We start from the raw sequence: 21,877 nt of genomic DNA, 5'->3' as shown, positions 1-21,877 counted from the left end.
ACACACATTGGACCTTGATACATAATGCATTTGTAGGGCTTCGAGAGGGATTGTGACCACTGGAGTGATCAAAATGGATGGGAATCATTAACAAAGTCTGGCCGATGATATAACCTTGCATGACCCTGTTATGAACCTGCCAGGGCTTTAAACACTTCCGAACTCACTGACTATTTATTCTATCATCCCAAGATCTTTCATGATGACTTCTTGATATACCCTTGATTATATATATCCGACTCAGTGGGTGATTTTTCTATTAACTTATCATAATTGGGTTTTTCTGTACACATTATTAAACGCTCTGCCAATTGTGAAGTTGATCCTTTAGCCATGTACATCTTACTTTACTCCAAGAAAATCGACATAGTACAAAACTTAAAAATCAAAATAATAATATTTCTTAAAATCGGGATTGTATTCTGCCCAGGGAGCCGCGAATTATATGCAAGTGTATTTCTGTACCTGTGTACCTTCTTGGCACGTGATACGCATGAAGCAAGACTTTGATTATTGTTATTATCATCATGACTACAGTAATCATCTTACACTTTAGACCACGTGGGAAAAAAACAGTTATTGTGCCCATAACATTTGCATATGTTGTCCTGCAGAGCTAATGTCATTGGAGGTTTGCCATTAATTGTGATTAGGAGACGTAGACGGATCTCTAATACAGTATAAGTTCCTTAACGTGATATCTAAATAACTGGATCCTTTGATGGCATGCGCAGTCACTTATATCGGTAGACAGATGCCCAGTTTCAACGTTGGCTAAGTTTTGAAAGTTTTAATTTATCTGACAGATCATAGTTTTCAAGGTTCACTGCTATCTTCTTTGGTAGCAGTGCTTATCTTGACGGCCGACCTGATTATATTCGGGATTTTATCCAAAACAATAACTAGTCCCAGGATTTGCTTGAATTATGCTTCAAACTGTAGAAAAAAAGAATGCACACATTGTCAACATAAAGCTTTTTACCGATTCCTTAAAGATCATCAGCAAGCGCTTTGTTTCAAGCGCTGATTACTCCCACAACGAGGCCTGTATGACTGCGCTGATAACTTCCAAAACGAGGCCTGTATGACTGCGCTGATTACTTCCACAAAGAGGCCTGTATGACTGCGCTGATTACTTCCACAACGAGGCCTGTATGACTGCGCTGATTACTTCCACAACGAGGCCTGTATGACTGCGCTGATTACTTCCACAGCGAGGCCTGTATGACTGCGTTGATTATTCCCACAACGAGGCCTGTATGACTGCGTTGATTACTTCCACAACGAGGCCTGTATGACTGCTCTGATTACTTCCACAACGAGGCCTGTATGACTGCGTTGATTATTCCCACAACGAGGCCTGTATGACTGCTCTGATTACTTCCACAACGAGGCCTGTATGACTGCTCTGATTACTTCCACAACGAGCCTGTATGACTGCTCTGATTACTTCCACAACGAGGCTGTATGACTGCGCTGATTACTTCCACAACGAGGCCTGTATGACTGCGCTGATAACTTCCAAAACGAGGCCTGTATGACTGCGCTGATTACTTCCACAAAGAGGCCTGTATGACTGCGCTGATTACTTCCACAACGAGGCCTGTATGACTGCGCTGATTACTTCCACAACGAGGCCTGTATGACTGCGCTGATTACTTCCACAGCGAGGCCTGTATGACTGCGTTGATTATTCCCACAACGAGGCCTGTATGACTGCGCTGATAACTTCCAAAACGAGGCCTGTATGACTGCGCTGATTACTTCCACAAAGAGGCCTGTATGACTGCTCTGATTACTTCCACAACGAGGCCTGTATGACTGCGCTGATTACTTCCACAACGAGGCCTGTATGACTGCGCTGATTACTTCCACAGCGAGGCCTGTATGACTGCGTTGATTATTCCCACAACGAGGCCTGTATGACTGCGTTGATTACTTCCACAACGAGGCCTGTATGACTGCTCTGATTACTTCCACAACGAGGCCTGTATGACTGCGTTGATTATTCCCACAACGAGGCCTGTATGACTGCGTTGATTACTTCCACAACGAGGCCTGTATGACTGCTCTGATTACTTCCACAACGAGCCTGTATGACTGCTCTGATTACTTCCACAACGAGGCTGTATGACTGCGCTGATTACTTCCACAACGAGGCCTGTATGACTGCGCTGATTTTAGCGTCAACTGTTTCTTTCTCACATTGGTCTTAATTCGTAGTTATGCAGAAATGATATTCCATTGTGATGTATTTACCCAGTGTTATTTTAGATCTTCAAGCCCATGGGTATTGCTCAATGGATATCTTTACACCAGGTGATATTTGTGTCTTATTTTAAAGGGGAACCCATTCTAGAAGGATAACACTGAGTACGACCTTACATCAAAACTAAAAATATTATGATTTCCCGTAAATAATTAGATCATGGGAAAGTGCACTTAATGGTTACACATTAAAAAATGCATTTGAGTTTATGAACACAACCACGCACTCATCGCGAAACGAGACCATTTATCTCGAGATGTTTGGACACGAATTATTTACTGAAAAGCCCCTAGACCTTTCCAGATACAACAGCGATGCACTGAGTTAATAAACTCAAGCTGTACTTTGAGATTTGCGGCATATTCACAAGCATGCTTTCACCGTAATGGGGATGCGCCTTACTCGCTTACGAAAACATGAGTGATCACTTTTTTCAAACTGGAGGCAACGTCTTTAGCTGGATCGTTTGAGACGCGCTGCTCAAGATTGATCTGGGATTAGTCGTGTTTCACATAGTACATCATGCCTGCGATAGTTACGAGGTATTTAGCCTCGATTAGGGCTTGTATGGTTTAACTAACTGCCCAGATTGCGGATATATAGTATTTGTGCTATCACCGTGGGCTTTACGTACATATCATGCAAGGGGCATGGAGCGGAGAGGTGGTTGTGATAATGGAGAACCTTCGGTGGTGAGCCCAGACTCGATGACCCACACCCACTCGCGGCTCCCCACTCTCACCCCCATCCACCCTTCCCCCTTCCACTCTCACCCACACTCAGTCTTCTAGCTCAGCCCCCAGCCCTCTTTACACACACGCACTCTTTTTTCAGAGCTCTGACAAATTTGTTCAATTTCAACCCAGACTCTCAATCTTCCACCTCCACTTATTGTATTCTTTCCTCGCCCTCACTCACACTAACTCAAGTCCAGCCACCATTCCAGTGAAACTCGTCTTTACCGCACGTTCATCCCTCACCCCCTCCCCACCCCAACTCCACTCACTCTCATCATTCCTCAATTCTCACCCCTTCTCTCGTCAACCCCCACCCACTCTCGTCCACCCCTACTCTCACCCCCTCTCACTCTCGTCCACCCCCACTCTCGTCCACCCCTACTCTAACCCCTCTCACTCTCGTCCTACCCCACTCTCGTCCACCCCGACTCTCACCCCCTCTCAATCTCGTCCACCCCCACTCTCGTCCACCCCGACTCTCAACCCCTATCACTCGCGTCCACCCCTATTCTCATCCTCACTTACTCTCCTCTATCCCCAATCTCATCACACTCACTCTCCCTTTCTCAGTTCTCCTTTACAATCTATTCATCCCTACTCTCTTCACGCACCATTCCCCTAACCTCACTCATCCCTCTCACGTCCCCTTCATCCAGGGTATTCTTCTCCTTCATCCTAAACCCCTGTGAAACTACTACGATAAATCCCCACCGCTCTAGGTATAATAACATGGCCCTCAAGCTGAAACCAGGCAATAAACAACCACCTTCTTATCAATTAAAGGATGTTCCACACCAATCATAAGCTTAAGGTATGCCCATTTAGTCGGAGCTTATCTTGCAATGCTTTTGATTGCCCCTTTTGCATTTGTAACCAAGCCTTCGATTACATCGATCTACACAAGGCAGTTGGTACGAGGACAGCTATTGGCTCCTGTGCCTAGACATAAACGATCATCTGATTGGCTATCACAGGGCGCAATCTGAGCAATCAGAAGTGTTTCTTTGTAATTTCTCAAGGTTATAAGTGTAACTGAACACGACCCTCACTACCTCGTTTAATCAAATGAAACGTTTCTAACACTGGCCAGCGACAGCCAGACCCCGTGTTCATAAAACAATGTAATGCGTTATGTTGCGAACTTCAGTTTTCAAAATCCCTTTATTACATTTGAACCAAATTTTCTAATCCAAGGTCAGTCGTGCTGTGTATGTGGTCGAATAGATCGCCCCTGTCACCATGATGATGACAATCAGAACACAGTAGACCTCTGGGGAGTAGCCCTGATACTTTTCTACGACTCCGACAGAATCTGAATGCAGTAAGAAGGTCTTCACTCGGGTCCGCCAGGCTAGCTCCGAAAGCTGCTGAATACCTCGGGCAGCAATGGTGTGGTGGTATTGCATGACTTCACAGTAGACCATGCAGCGCCAGGTCCCAATGTATGTAGTTCCTGTAACAGGGCCGACGTCTTTTTCAGGACAGACTATTCTCTGCGATAGGGGTGTTAAGTATACAATGTACATTATAATTTCAAGAAATGGCAAACGGAAATAATCTGAACTCTTATTGAAGACCTCAGATTGTGTCACGTGACAGTCACGTGAACTAAAGTAGTCCCGATAAGGATTCCTGCCAGCGCTGGCCAATGTCCTGTTGTATTGAGAAGAGCCGAGTGGTATGACGACCGACTTAAAGGGGACTACAGTCTATGACCTGACACTACTCTTCAGTCACTGTCTTGACGGTAATGTAACACGATGAGACACTGCCTGTGAATACATATTTAACTTGACAAACAAAGTGACCTTTGCTGACAATTGTCTTCAATATATGTGTGTGTTTTTAAGGAGGTATAAACCAAAAACAACTGTAAAATCCACGAAGCCTATTTACGCAAAAAATGAAGACCTGTTTTGACGTTTTTACCTCCAAACTTATGTTGACGTTAATTTTGGTAAATAAATATGTCAACAATAATATATTCACATACCGCTTATTTAATCAGTAACACACAAAAAACTGAAGACAATTGTTAGATGTGGAAGGTTGCATGCGACCCATGGAGTTTGTGTTGCGTGTAGTATAGCTCGTCACATGACGTCCTTGGATTCGCGAGCTGTCATTCATTATTGTGTGAGTTTTCTAAACTTGGGAAGTTCTAGGTACATGTATGTATGGTGAGGTAGCTGATGACGCGTATGGGGAGTTGTAACATGGCGATGTTGTAGAAAAGACGGTTTTGACTGATACGAAGGGTTTGTTGACGTTTGAGTTGTCAACAAGAGATCACAATGCAAGGAGGAGATACAACACAATACGAAATCAGTGACATCAGTGAAAATAGTGCAACACAATACGAAATCAGTAACATCAGTGAAAATAGTGCAACACAATACGAAATCAGTGACATCAGTGAAAATAGTGCAGCACAATACGAAATCAGTGACATCAGTGAAAATAGTGCAGCACAATACGAAATCAGTGACATCAGTCAAGATAGTGCAACACAATACGAAATCAGTGACATCAGTCAAGATAGTGCAACACAATACGAAATCAGTGACATCAGTAAAAAAAATGCAGCACAATACGAAATCAGTGACATCAGTCAAGATAGTGAAACACAATACGAAATCAGTGACATCAGTGAAAATAGTGCAGCACAATACGAAATCAGTGATATCAGTCAAGATAGTGCAACACAATGCGAATCAGTGACATCAGTGAAAATAGTGCAGCACAATACGAAATCAGTGACATCAGTCAAGATAGTGCAACACAATGCGAAATCAGTGACATCAGTGAAAATAGTGCAGCACAATACGAAATCAGTGACATCAGTGAAAATAGTGCAGCACAATACGAAATCAGTGACATCAGTGAAAATAGTGCAGCACAATACGAAATCAGTGATATCAGTCAAGATAGTGCAACACAAAGCGAAATCAGTGACATCAGTGAAAATAGTGCAGCACAATACGAAATCAGTGACATCAGTCAAGATAGTGCAACACAATGCGAAATCAGTGACATCAGTGAAAATAGTGCAGCACAATACGAAATCAGTGACATCAGTGAAAATAGTGCAAAACAATACGAAATCAGTGACATCAGTGAAAATAGTGCAGCACAATACGAAATCAGTGACATCAGTGAAAATAGTGCAACACAATACGAAATCAGTGACATCAGTGAAAATAGTGCAGCACAATACGAAATCAGTGACATCAGTGAAAATAGTGCAGCACAATACGAAATCAGTGAAAATAGTGCAGCACAATACGAAATCAGTGACATCAGTGAAAATAGTGCAGCACAATACGAAATCAGTGACATCAGTGAAAATAGTGCAACACAATACAAAATCAGTGACATCAGTCAAGATAGTGCAACATAAACCCCGCTCAATGTATTGTCAGTCAGTCAGGAAACAGTAGTCCGCTAGAGGGCATGGCTTATGGTTTAGTCCGCTAGAGGGCATGGCTTATGGTTTATGGAAAGATAAACATAAAAAATTGCTTTGTCAACCATTTAAAGGCCATAAAATCGCGTGCAATTATTCATAGTGTTGTACAACATGATGCTCCGCGAACACCTACTCATGACGTCGCCGGTGTTGAAAAGTCGACTCGACTTGTAACAGAGATTTCTTGTGAGTAAGTGAGTTGTATTTTACGCCGCTTTTAGCGTTATTCCAGCTATTATACTGTGGGGGGACACGAGAAATGGTCTTTAAACATTGATTTCTTGTAAGCTGAGGAAAGGGTTTTGTCACTTTTAATTAAATCCAACTTGCTAGGACCGCCTTGAACCTACTACCCCTTTAAGGCTGCCATCTGAGCCCTCCATTGCCTCGGCGATTGAGCTCCTAACTCAATAATTGAAATCTTATACCTCCAGAGGAAATTCTTTGAGCCCTTTGATTAGCCCCTTGTTGCAATCTCTGTATAATCAACGATAAAGACTTCTTTTTACCTTATCACATAACCGCTGTCATGAAATCGAGGCCTTGACAAGGAAATTGAAATCTATTTCGCGAAGCATGACGTTTGATGCGCGGTGCGGCCGTCCATCAGTTATATCAGGCCAGGCTGTCAGCGAAGATCTTAGCAGTAGGGACAGATCTAATCTCGTCAGTAATCTCGTCGTTTTTACGACGTGGTAGGGTATGGCAGAGTATTTGGTTGTAGTAAATATGTGTTTGTCAAATAAAAGAGATGTATTCGATGTCGGACACGGCGCAGAGGTTGCCCAGTCGTCAAAGGCGCCTCAATGCAGAATCGTGGGTTTCACCAAACTGGTAAACGTCTAAGGTCTGAACCACGTCAGTCTTACTGCCCACATCAAGCTGACACGACGTGGGTCGGTCGGGTAGCCTGGTGGTTAAAGCGTTCGCTCGTCATGCCGAAGACCCGGGTTCGATTCCCCGGGTTCGCACCAGAAATGGGCTTCACCCATTGTACTCACGTGATGAATCGAACCCGGGCCTCCGGCGTGACGAGCGAACGCTTTAACCGCTAGGCTACCCGACCGCCCGTTTTCCTTCATTCGTTGATCAAAGTATATGCAGGAAAAGATTGTTTGATTACTCTTGAACGACTAAGTATCGGTCCGACAAAACGGAAACTGTACACTGGCCTCAACATAAACTGCAGTGTGGCCAAGTAAACATGAGGTCCTGTCCTGGTATTCCACGCTAGACAAGCCGGCATGAACCCCCTCAAATCAATGACGTGAAATCGACAAATAAGAGCGAAATGTCATTGCATAATGATTAGATTAAAACAAACATGAATTGTAATGGAATCTGTTGATTTAGCCGTTTCAAGTGTGCGCTTTTTACTTTGGGCGAGCTCTTGAATGAAAATCAAATTTAGCCACACGGCAATGGACTTAACCGTGAGGCCGTGCTACCCGAACATAGCAATCGATGGAAATTATCAGTGATTATTTGAAACTGAATAAATTCAGGTCAGAGATGATGTATCATTTCACGGCAGTTTTCACCGTCTTGAAAAGCGTGAACAATATATCAATGCGTGCATGCTGCGCGTCGAGCACTTGAAGTCGCCCGGAAAAGTCACCCGAACTAAGGAATAATTTTGGGTTTGTTTTCAAGAAAAGGCCATCATGCCCAAAGCGATTTTGGGGACAAAAGAAGATTCCTCTCATTGATTAAGCCAGGATAAAGATGGTACAATTTCGAGTCAACTCGTACGCCATCTTTCACCCTCCCGCGCCCATTTCCGAGTACCGAGAACGCTATCGATCGCCCAAACGGAGCCTTAGGCCTCCATGGTCGTTGTACATCAACAATAGCGTTGATCGATTGGTAGTGACTTGTGTCCCTCAAGAAAACCAGGCCATGCTGAGTGTATATGAAACAGTCTCAAAAGACGGAGCTCAGTTTAAAAGTTCCCGACCATCCCAGTGGGAGAACCACTGATAGTTATGGAGACACGTTGCTGAAGTGCATGACTGTGTTTCTGTGAAAATGTGGACATATCGTCTGTGACGGCGAATCAGCCGATGTACCCTGAGGCATAATGACGTGTAGAGTATATTGTTACGATGAGACTACATTCATGTGTATATAGTTTATATCTAAGGAGCAAATAATATACAAAGACTTGATGTGCAGTGCCTTCCATCCATCACCCGTCCGTCAAGCCATCCATTACTCTTCCGTCAACCCACCCATCAACCGTCCATCACCCGTCCGTCAACCCGTCCATCAACCGTCCATCACCCGTCCGTCAACCCGTCCATCAACCGTCCATCAACCGTCCATCACCCGTCCATCAACCGTCCATCACCCGTCCGTCAACCCGTCCATCAACCGTCCATCACCCGTCCGTCAACCCGTCCATCAACCGTCCATCACCCGTCCGTCAACCCGTCCATCAACCGTCCATCACCCGTCCGTCAACCCATCCATCAACCGTCCATCACCCGTCCGTCAACCCGTCCATCAACCGTCCAACACCCGTCCGTCAACCCGTCCATCAACCGTCCATCACCCGTCCGTCAACCCGTCCATCACCCTTCCTTCAACCCACCCATCACTCGTCCGTCAAACGTCTTTCAACCAATCAATCACCCATCCGTCAACCCATCCATCACCCGTCCATCAACTGTCCGTCCATCACCCGTCCATCATCACATCCATCACCCGTCCATCAACTGTCCGCCCATCACCCGTCCGTCAACCCATCCATCACCCGTCCATGAACTGTCCGTCCATCACCCGTCCAACAACTGTCCGTCCATCACCCGTCCATCATCACATCCATCACCCGTCCATCAACTGTCCGTCCATCACCCGTCCATCAACTGTCCGTCCATCACCCGTCCATCATCACATCCATCACCCGTCCATCAACTGTCCCTCCATCACCCGTCCATCAACCCATCCATCACCCGTCCATCATCACATCCATCACCCGTCCATCAACTGTCCGCCCATCACCCGTCCGTCAACCCATCCATCACCCGTCCATCAACAGTCCGTCCATCACCCGTCCATCAACACATCCATCAACCGTCCATCAACTGTCCGTCCATCACCCGTCCGTGTTCCCATCCATCACGCGTTCGTCAACCCATCCATCACCCGTCCATCAACCCACCCATCACCCGTCCAACAACTGTCCGTCCATCACCCGTCCATCAACCCATCCATCACCCGTCCATCAACTCATCCATCACCCGTCCAACAACTGTCCGTCCATCACCTGTCCATCAACCCATCCATCACCCGTCCAACAACTGTCCGTCCATCACCCGTCCGTCAACCCATCCAACACCCGTCCATCAACTGTCCGTCCATCACCCGTCCGTCAACCCATCCATCACCCGTCCATAAACTGTCCGTCAATCACCCGTCCGTCAACCCATCCAACACCCGTCCATCAACTGTCCGTCCATCACCCGTCCGTCAACCCATCCAACACCCGTCCAACAACTGTCCGTCCATCACCCGTCCATCAACCCATCCATCACCCGTCCTTCAACTGTCCGTCCATCACCCGTCCATCAACACATCCATCATCCGTCCATCAACTGTCCGTCCATCACCCGTCCATCAACTTCCGTCCATCACCCGTCCATCAACTGTCCGTCAACACATCCATTGCCCGTCCGTTATCTCATCAATCACCCGCCCATCACCCATCCATCACCCGCCCGTCAGCTCATCCATCACCCATCCATCACCCGTCCGTCAACGCATCCACCACCCGTCCTTCACCCATCCTTCAACGCATCCATCACCCATCCATCACTCATCCATCACCCACCCGTCAGCTCATTCATCACCCACCCGTCAGCTCATTCATCACCTGCCCGTCAGCTCATTCATCACTCGTCCATCAACACATCAACACATTTCATCAACCCATCCATCATCTTTCCACTTAACTGTTCATCATCATTCAATCAACCGATCACGCTTCCATCAACCCATCATCCAAGCTGTGATGTGTTCGCTCATGTTTGCCCATACAGGCAAATAGGTACAAAAGGTCAACGTCTCCTTAAGTTAACGAGGAGATATAAAATCCCTCTGTTTATATTTAATTCAAGTTGAACATATTCGTGTCGTCGAAGTGTCAGAAACAATGGGTGTTTCACTGGGAATACTGGCCTTGTGTCTGGGCGAGTTAGGTCCCTTGATTACAGGCTGTGTGCTCTGGTTTTTTTGGCACAGCTCATTGATGTCACCTCTTCAGTGAAAGCCACCAATCACGACACGGTACAGACAGACCACTGACCGTAATCAGGTCGAATCTGAGATTCGAACCCGGAATTAACAACGCGATACCCCGTTGAATGGAATACGCTACAGATATAGTAAACTAGGTTATAACGAACACAAAGGGTCCACTGATATTTGCTCGTAATAGCCGAAGTTCGTTATTAGCATATATACACCAAATATATATCCCGGGACCAAATATATATTCGTTGTATATATGCGTCAGTTCGTTATAAGCGTGTTCGATATAAACGTAGTTAACTGTAGTCTGTACCTGAGGTGAAATGAGGTTAAAGATTATTATTGAACTTACAATGTATACGAGGGCCTGGTATAGGCGCCAGGCAGGGTAACATTAAGTGTCATCTTTTAACGTCTTTTAGAATCGACGGAATCGGACTACGTCCACCCTCACGACCAGTCTGCTTGTAGAATGGGCAGGTAGGAACCGTTTGGCAAAACATGGCCCTGTTTGTTGTTTGGTTGAACCTAGAGACTTGTTTATAATCGAAACATCCCTTTTAGTGATGATCTCTCCACGCTAATTTCGGTATACACGTAGAGATTTCAGGATAAGACAGATCCCGGTATCGAAACAATTCTGAGAAACAATTCAGTTGGGTTGCGTTGATAAATTGACCTTTTTTTAGAGCCCGGTTGGGTTTCCACGTGGGAAGGGCAATCCATGGCTGATCCTTTGTTCTGGACCCCGGAAGTCCAGGATCCCCTTCGATCTGGACCTCGTTTATCAAAACCCGTTAGTTCACAACCCCTGCTTACCTACACAAGACCTACACCATCATAATGATCTGTTTAGAAGAAATTGGTTTATTTCGCCGTAGCACTGTCCGGATATTTGAGGTTTATAAAACACATCAGATCTCCGGTTCTAACGGGGGGATGGTATAGCCTAGTGGTTAAAGCGTTCGCTCGTCACGCCGGAGACCCGGATTCGATTCCTCACATGGATACAATGTGTGAATCTCATTTCTGGTGATATTGCTGAAATATTGCTTAAAGCGGCGTAAAACCATACTCACTCACTTACTCACCGGTTCTAACGTACGCGTTGTTGCGATGTAACTGCTTCTGGGGTTCATCACTATTCACACCCATCAGGCATAAAGCCTTTCAAAGCATTGAATTTTACTGAACAGTGACGCTAAGACAAAGGGAAAATAGTCTTTAACGGTCTGGGGCGGTCGGGTAGCCCTGTGGTCAAAGCGTCACGCCGAAGACCCGGGTTCGATTCCCGACATGGGTACAATGTGTGAAGCCCATTTCTGGTGTCCCCCGGCGTGATATTGTGGTAAAGGAAGACGTAGAGTATGCAGCATTTCCAACACATCAAGTGATTTATTCTGAGCACATAAGTGTACACGATTAGGATACAGCGTTCGCAGCAACTCCTACAGCATTCGCATCAGCTCCATCCGGGATGCGGTGACTGCGTGTGGCAGATATGTACAATAGTCATACTTTACAAACACACAACTCAAACACCATCCCGTCACGACCTGCGTCAGGATTATCAGGATGTCTGTAGCTAATCTGTCCATTCAGAGTCGGAGAAGTTTCACATCTCCAGCGTTTTTGTCTGTCTGTACAATGAACAGCTTCATTACCGAGAGTAACACGGGTGTGCCGTCACTGGGATGTACATGTATGTGCTTGTTGCTGTAGTTTTCGTATAAATGTTGAAATCGTTCAAGGTGATGCTCGTCATTATGGCTTGCAGTAACACTGCGACGCCGAAGGGGTCGATAGTTATGATGTATTATGTATTAGTGCTCTATGCTTAACTTTTCAAAGGGTTCGATTTGATGTGCGCTCCTTTGATGAATGAAAAGAGGAAATTGGTATTTCACGTAGAAAATTCGTTTTGTAGATTCTACCCGTCTTCAAAGCAGGCAAGCCTTTTTTTGACATTTTGTTTAGTTCAGTTATTTTACTTGTTTTCTTAGCACGTTCAAGGAATGGCGGAGTGCAGCGTGGGGTGAAGGAAAGAGTAAGCGAACAGATGAATGAAAAATTAATACGTTGGATAAATTGAATAAATGAGGGAATGAGTTGTATTTGACAAGTATTTCAGTTGTATCACAGCTGTAGGATTAGTGTTGGCGGAAGGCCCCAGTGATGTAGACGTTAAATCTTTGACGGACACTAGATCCTTACGTCGTGAAGGGAGACAACTGTGCACAACTAAGTTAACGCCTCAGACGACTTGGCTTTCCATGCCCCAGGGAGGTATTAAAGGAGAATTAACGGTTGAATTGATATGGAGGGGTCGAATCACATACCTTGATCCGTCAGCACCATGCTCAGGTTTGTTTGGTTCGTTCTTTGTTTGTTTGTTTAACGCCGCCCTCAGCAATATTCCAGCTATAGGACAGCGGTTTGTAAATTATCGCGTCTAGACCAGCCAATCCAGCGATTGATGTTATGAGCATCGATCCAAGCAACTGGGTGCGACAACTTGCATCACCGATCCCGTTCGTCGCCCCTTACGATAAGCATGGGTTTCTGGCGACGTATATTCCGACCATTATTCCCCTCAACACACATCATTCACACCCTGAGTTAAACTAAACTCACCCTGTCACTCTCTCATGATCGAGATTGACAAGAACACAAGCATTAATAAATAAAATGAATTAAAATTTATAAAAAGGCTGCTCTATAAAGAAACCTTGAACGTCGAGTGATTTTGTTAAAAAAAGCTTTTATCGCTGAATTGGAAAATCAAATAATACCAGCCCAAAGAAAACAGAGGAGACAGACACTGCTATGAGATGTATTCAGTACGCTGTCACTGTTGAGATAAATGGTTACAGGCAGTCGCAGCCACCAAACGGGCGATCAAAAGAAACGATGACCACAACAAAATAACCCGCGTTAACCATTTCACTGAAACGAGTCTATTTTGCCAGTCTGATCCCATTGTATTTCAACAGTATTAATCTCAAAGGCATACAACTTTGGCGCGAGTCTCCTTAGAAATCCTATCCGAGCCGCTGCCTCGATTTATAGCAGGACTTCTTAATCACATCAGCCCTACGTACGGTCCACTGATGGCCTTTGAAATAGGAAAAGTGCAAATGTCACATTTAATATTTCAAAATCTCACTAACATTAGAAGATATTCTCAACGGCATGGACTAATTATGTGATTAACACCGGACCTTCGCGATCAAAGGTATCATGGTTTTTCTAATTGCTCTCGCCGACCGACTCTCCTCAGGGAGAGGAAAAGTCATTGTCACTGTACTCGCTATTACGTTCGTAGATTCCGGTGCAATAAACACACGCGATTCAGCTATAACCCTCCGCGCAACAAACAAGTTCGCTGAGCTCCCCGTCGACCCTTGAGGTCCTGTGTACGACACGAGGCCTGGGACAAAGGCGCCAGCGCTCCGATGGGACAGTGATGTGCAAATTCTTCTTAGGATTATTTTTAAGCCCGTCGCCCTAGAATACATGTTTGTACAGGCTGCAATAGCGTTGTGGTCAAAGTGCCCCAGAGGTCGAAGACGTCGCAATTTGCTGTGCACGTTATTGTCCCCGGGGCGTGTCGGAAACTTATGATTGTAAAATGACGAACGTTAAGACTTCATCCCTTTGGGTACTCCTCCCGCACCAAGACTGCCTCCGTAGTCAAGTGGTAGAGCGTCGAACCGAGAGCGGAAGGTCGTTGGTTCAATCTCCGTCCGCGTCACACACAAAAACGATTAAATAATATTATGGTATTTGTTGTTACCTTGCCTTGCTCTCGGCATTAAGGGGTTAAACAAGGACTGGTCGAGTAGGAGTCAGTATACTGTGTCTGAGGGGGTATACCCATGTTAAACTGTGGCATGGTATCTCTATAACTATATAACCGGCATTAGTACGGCAACTACACACGTGCGTTTGTAGCCGTCGCTACATAAGAGCACTCAGCTTGATCGCGTTTGTTTGTTTCTTGTTTAACGCCGCACTCATTAAAAGAGACGATGACAAGAACTGCCTTTGACTTCGCTAAGTAATAAACTGTTGGACTAAAAGCAAGTCTACTCCATCTTTGATGGTGGATACAAATGAAACAAACAAGACATGGTTTTCAATGGTGATGTTGGTTGGTTTGTTGGTTTGTTGTTTAACGCCGCACTCAGCAATATTCCAGCTATATGACGGCAGTCTGTAAATAATCGAGTCTGGTCCAGACAATTCAGTTATTGATATCATGAGCATCAGTCCACGCATTTGGGATCGATGACATGCATCAACCAAGTCAGCGAGACTGACCACCCGATCCCGTTAGTCGCCTCTTATGACAAGCATAGTCGCCTTTTACGGCAAGCATGGGTTGCTGAAGACCTCTTCCACCCCGCATCTTCACGGGTCAAATGATAAACGGAGCATATGGTCATTTTCATGAAGATTCAGGTACATTCGTGTATGTTCGTGGCTAGAGTGACAGAGAGAATTCAACAGAGTGTATTTTGTCATCATATAGATAAACACGTGACGCTACAAATCTAAAACTCCGAGCGTTGATATGTTTATGTCATGCACGACTGAACAGCTGAGAGGGGATAAGAATGTATTCATAATCGTATTGCACATAATGTATTTCACATTGGCGTTAAACTGTATGCCATCTGTCTTATCCACTTTATGTAGTGATATTCTATTTATAATCCAAAAGGGGGCACGGGTGGCCCAGTCGTCTAAGGCGCCGCGATTCGCTGTGCAGAGTTGCGTCCCTATGACACGCCAGAAACCTATGACTGTGGGTTCGAATCCCGGTTCGCCCCGATTATGTTTCTAGGTTTGTCAGCACCATACCCGTCCTCGTTGGTTTCACCGAAGTGGTAAACATCTGAGACCTGCATCACTTCGGGCTTTCCTCCTACATTAAGCTGACACGCCGTGATATGACTGGATTATTGTTAAAAGCGGCGTCAAACACAACTCACTCACTATAATCCAAAATTATTCTTCCAATTTTCTTTAATGTAAAATGTACAGCTAACCATCTTCAGTGAGAGATATTATTTGAATGTGACGTCATGGTAACCAATGATGTCACCATCGCCTGCAGAGATACCTCCTTGGACACTGGACCCGTGAACATCCGGGTTAGAATTCATCTTCATGAACCCATGCTTGCTGTTAGAGGCGACAATGTTTGTCGTAAGAGGCGACTAATATGAACGGGTGGTCAGGCTCGCCAAATTGGTTGAAGCATGTCATCGCAATCTCAGTTTCCTAGATCGATGCTCATGATGACAATCACTGGATTGTGTGGTCCAGACTCGATTAATTATAGACCGCCGTCTTAAGCTGAAATATTGCTGAGTTCGGAGTTGAATAACTACCAACAAACAAACTGTGCCCACACTGTACACGAACCTTGAACGCCTTAGTACGTACAGCCTATCGCCCACAACACCTTACGCAAGCTGGCATACATTTCCTTACACGGGCAGATGGTCTAATTTCCTTTCAGAAGAACTAGATCTGTGAACTTGGTGTACTGTGCATACCCCGTCTCTCATTACCAGTCTAGTATAATGTCACCACGTGCGTCCGACCAATCAACGGGAAACCATTGTAATAGTGTTTTGTAACTGTCGAAAATCGGACCAACTCAACTTAGATACATCGCTCTCACCCTTAGCCTTGAGTGGGAAGCAGGCAGAAGAGAGTACACTTGTGCGTTAAAAGAAATTAAATTTTAATAAGAACGATATTTTTTCTCACGTGAACCTATTTCCACAGATCTTGCTCGAAGGCTTTTCCCATTTGTAACTCCAGGAAAAGCACAGCCTTTTTTATTATAACTGAAATAGATATTTTCTATTGAATTCTAGATTTCGAAATAATGCCATTAACTCACGATAACGATAAACTACGAGTCTGCAATAGATCCATTATCAAATATGTATGTTGCTTTGGGTGCTTTTATCGCTTAGGTGCATATAAAGAATCGAGCTTAGGATGTTGTGTGAGATGTTTTTAAGGCACTGTCACTGTTTTAGTGATATTGTTGGCGTTATGTTTGTACAAACATGCTTTGGTTACTGTTTGAGATCCTACCATCGTACGCTGCAAGTTCAATACGCCAAGAATCGAGGAAGCCCTCTGATTATATTCAATTGTATGGAATATGATTATCAAAGGACGTTTTAGGTGTGGTGTCTAACGCTCTGATTATATCCAAATGTATGGAATATGATTATCATGACGCTTAAGGTGTGGTGTCTAATGCTCTGGTTATATCCACATTTATGGAATGTGATTATCATGACGCTTTAGGTGTGGTGTCTAACGCTCTGATTATATCCACATTTATGGAATGTGATTATCATGACGCTTTAGGTGTGGTGTCTAACGCTCTGATTATATCCACATTTATGGAATGTGATTATCATGACGCTTTAGCTGTGGTGTCTAACGCTCTGATTATATCCACATTTATGGAATATGATTATCATGACGCTTTAGGTGTGGTGTCTAAGATTAATTGGTACTAAACTTGGACACATGCTATACAAACTGGAGTGACTTCAGATTTCAGATTTGATGACAGGCCGCCATTGAGTTGGAATAATGCCGAGTGTGGCGTTACACGAGCAACAATTACAGGAGCCCGGCTTCATTTCCTCGTAATGGGTCCATTCGGGAAGCCCAGAATTGGTGTTTTCCACTGAGATATGACTGGAAAATTTTAAATTGGGTACAAACCCATACTCACACAATTAAATAATACTCGTTGACGCCACTCGTTTGATTGTTTGTTTGTTGTTTAATGCCGCAATGTCCAGTGATTGATATCCAGAGCATCGATCCAAGCAATTAGGATACGATGACATGCATCAACGAAGTTAGGGAGCCTAACCAGTCGATCCCGCAAGTCGCGTCTCACGACAAGCATTGTCGCCTTCTACAGCAAGCAATGGGTTGCTGAAGGCCGATGCGTCACGTGCTATTTGGTTGCACCCGTGCTCCAGTCGTCCAATGCGCTGCAATTCTCCTGACTGAGCTGCGCATCTAAGACGTGCCCAAAAGCTCTCCTAGTTGGTTGGAATCCCTGTTCACCCCGACTGTATTTTAACGCATGTCAGCACCATACCCATGTTGGTAGGTTCCACCAAAGTGGTAAGCATCTGAGGCCCAGATCACTGCAGGATTACCTTCCACATCAAGGTGGCAAGCCGTCATACTGAATACTGTACAAAGCGGCGTTAAACCCAACTCACTCACTCTCTCGGTTTTCTGTTCTACTTGACTCCATCTCAGCAACTGCCACAGCTGCATATGCTAGTGGTGCTTCTGTTTATCTATCTCAATCACACGATCAGTCCTCTCTACCTCGCCATCTCAACTCCCTGGGGATCATCCATCTCAGTCTGGCAGCTCATCTGCTTAGCATCTGGGTCCTCGGTCAGAACCTCGGCATCTTATACATCAGCCTCAGGACTCTTCAAAACAATAGTACGCTACCCCACTGCGCATGCGCAGTACACTTGCGCAATCACAAACCAAGGCAACCATTGAACGAACTAACACTACGTGAATAGACCGTATTGACAGGGACGCGGCTACAAATGCTGCTTCATACAAAGAAAGGCATTTGGTCAGTATTATTAAAGCCCAAAGCGCAGGGAGAGAAAAGATAATATTGTGTTTTCTTCTTTTGGGTTAGAGCATCAACACGACCTTTTAGCATCCACCGGTACTACTATGACCAGGCTCTTCCTAAGAAAAAACGACTTCAATCACACTTTTTCCTGGAAAATTTCACAAGGACCCAGCTTTTATTGCAACAAAGATGAAAGCCAACGGCCACCGAGACGCAATCTAGGTGCTAAATAGAGGAAGGCCCGAAAGAATTTGAAAGAGATGATGGAATTTAATCAGTATCATTGCCTAGATTGCTGAGATAGTTTTCTGGGGAGGGTTGTGTTTTCATAGGGTCGGATGGGGGAAGTTTCCAAATAAAACCTTGTACAAAAACACGGATATTTTCATTGCATCTGTGGAAACGATGGGAGACGTTTGTCCAGTGGAATTAAACGCTGAAAGACGGGCCGGATAGTACTTCTCAGACCGGTCGGGGCTCTTTTCTCTCGCGTTTTGATTTCAAAGGTGTGGTGGTGTGGACGTCTTTGACAGGAAATTACACAAGAGCGAAACCCGTAGCAAGTCCCGTTCCAGGAAATATAATACCTCCTTTACTGCCAGCACCACACTGTAACAGAAACCGCCGTTTTATTTGAATTTGACCCTCAGGTTTACGGAGGGTCAATAATCAGGATGGTCAGTGTGACCTGTTGGTATTGGTCAGCTGATCTGTGATACATTATGGTGTTGGTTCAGCATTAATAGTGGTTTAGGTTTCAGTATCGGTGTTGATCAGTTCATCAGTATTGATAGCGGTGTTGATCAGTTGATCATTACTATTAGTGGTTTTGATCAGTATTGGCCGTGATCAGTTGATCTGTATAAACAGCTAGTGGTGTTGGTCAGTTGATGTGTATAATTAGTGGTGTTGATCAGTATTGATGTTGATTAGGTGATCCGTATTGATGTTGATTAGGTGATCTGTACGGATGTTGATTATGTGATCAGTATTGATGTTGATTAGGTGATCTGTACGGATGTTGATTAGTTGATCCGTATTGATGTTGATTAGGTGAGCCGTATTGATGTTGATTAGGTGATGCGTATTAATGTTGATTAGTTGATCCGTATTGATGTTGATTAGTTGATCCGTATTGATGTTGATTAGTTGATCAGTATTGATGTTGATTAGGTGAGCCGTATTGATGTTGATTAGGTGATCCGTATTGATGTTGATTAGTTGATCAGTTTTGATGTTGATAAGGTGATCCGTATTGATGTTGATTAGTTGATCAGTATTGATGTTGATTAGGTGAGCCGTTTTGATGTTGATTAGGTGATCAGTATTGATGTTGATTAGGTGATCCGTATTGATGTTGATTAGTTGATCAGTTTTGATGTTAATTAGGTGATCCGTATTGATGATGATTAGGTGATCTGTATTGATGTTGATTAGTTAGTCTGTGTTGATGTTGATTAGTTGATCAGTATTGATGTTGATTAGGTGATCCGTATTGATGTTGATTAGGTGGTCTGTATTGATGTTAATTAGTTGATCAGTTTTGATGTTGATTAGGTGATCCGTATTGATGTTAATTAGTTGATCAGTTTTGATGTTGATAAGGTGATCCGTATTGATGTTGATTATTTGATCAGTATTGATGTTGATTAGGTGATCAGTATTGATGTTGATTAGTTGATCAGTATTGATGTTGATTAGGTGATATGTATTGATGATTATTAGGTGATCAGTATTGATGTTGATTAGGTGATCAGTATTGATGTTGATCAGGTGATCCGTATTGATGTTGATTAGGTGATCAGTATTGATGTTGATCAGGTGATCCGTATTGATGTTGATTAGGTGATCAGTATTGATGTTGATTAGGTGAGCCGTTTTGATGTTGATTAGGTGATCAGTATTGATGTTGATTAGGTGATCCGTATTGATGTTGATTAGGTGATCAGTATTGATATTGATTAGGTGATCTGTATTGATGTTGATTAGGTGATCAGTATTGATGTTGATTAGGTGATATGTATTGATGTTGATTAGTTGATCAGTATTGATGTTGATTAGGTGATCTGTATTGATGTTGATTAGGTGATCAGTATTGATGATGATTATTTGATCAGTATTGATGTTGATTAGGTGATCAGTATTGATGTTGATTAGTTGATCAGTATTGATGTTGATTAGATGATATGTATTGATGTTGATTAGTTGATCCGTATTGATGTTGATTAGGTGGTCTGTATTGATGTTGATTAGGTGAGCCGTTTTGATGTTGATTAGGTGATCAGTATTGATGTTGATTAGGTGATCCGTATTGATGTTGATTAGGTGATCAGTATTGATATTGATTAGGTGATCTGTATTGATGTTGATTAGGTGATCAGTATTGATGTTGATTAGGTGATCAGTATTGATGTTGATTAGTTGATCAGTATTGATGTTGATTAGATGATATGTATTGATGTTGATTAGTTGATCCGTATTGATGTTGATTAGGTGATCAGTATTGATGTTGATTAGGTGACCCGTATTGATGTTGATTAGGTGATCAGTATTGATGTTGATTAGGTGATCAGTATTGATGTTGATTAGATGATCCGTATTGATGTTGATTAGGTGATCAGTATTGATATTGATTAGGTGATCAGTATTGATGTTGATTAGGTGATATGTATTGATGTTGATTAGTTGATCAGTATTGATGTTGATAAGGTGAATCGTATTGATGTTGATTAGTTGGTCTGTGTTGATGTTGATTAGTTGATCAGTATTGATGTTGATTAGGTAATCCGTATTGATGTTGATCCGTATTTATGTTGATTAGGTGAGCCGTATTGATGTTAATTAGGTGATCAGTATTGATATTGATAAGGTGATCTGTATTGATGTTGATTAGGTGATCAGTATTGATGTTGATTAGGTGATCTGTATTGATGTTGATAAGGTGATCCGTATTGATGTTGATCCGTATTGATGTTGATTAGGTGAGCCGTATTGATGTTGATTAGGTGATCTGTATTGATGTTGATTAGGTGATCTGTATTGATGTTGATTAGGTGATATGTATTGATGTTGATTAGTTGATCCGTATTGATGTTGATTAGGTGATCTGTATTGATGTTGATTAGGTGATCTGTATTGATGTTGATAAGGTGAGCCGTATTGATGTTGATAAGGTGATCCGTATTGATGTTGATTAGGTGATCTGTATTGATGTTGATTAGGTGATCTGTATTGATGTTGATTAGGTGATCTGTATTGATGTTGATAAGGTGAGCCGTATTGATGTTGATAAGGTGATCCGTATTGATGTTGATAAGGTGATCCGTATTGATGTTGATAAGGTGATCAGTATTGATATTGATTAGGTGATCTTCACTGCTATAGCATTGGCTATCGGAGCACAGTGGCATCGATTCCGACCTATGTGGTGATGGCCCTTAAATTGCACCATAGTTTTTTTAAAGTTAAAAAATCAATTAAAAAAC

General features: G+C 43.6%; 2 protein-coding genes across 2 annotated transcripts in view; both read left to right on the top strand.

The window, feature by feature from the left end:
* LOC124148004 (D(2) dopamine receptor-like) overlaps positions 1–21,877 on the top strand; it is a 375,182-nt gene that overhangs the window by 192,058 nt on the left and 161,247 nt on the right. The window lies entirely within an intron of this gene.
* Positions 8,643–21,757, top strand: LOC125381432 (repetitive proline-rich cell wall protein 2-like). Its single transcript, XM_048397961.1, has 2 exons — positions 8,643–10,355; positions 21,638–21,757. The coding sequence occupies exons 1-2, from the start codon at positions 8,643–8,645 to the stop codon at positions 21,755–21,757; spliced, it is 1,833 nt and encodes a 610-aa protein (XP_048253918.1).

This window comes from Haliotis rufescens, unplaced genomic scaffold (assembly GCF_023055435.1).
Source record: "Haliotis rufescens isolate VD_foot unplaced genomic scaffold, xgHalRufe1.0.p SCAF_18, whole genome shotgun sequence".
Taxonomy (NCBI): Eukaryota; Metazoa; Mollusca; class Gastropoda; order Lepetellida; family Haliotidae; genus Haliotis; species Haliotis rufescens.
Note: the sequence above shows the minus strand (reverse complement) of the source record. Positions and strands in the feature narration are given on the sequence as shown.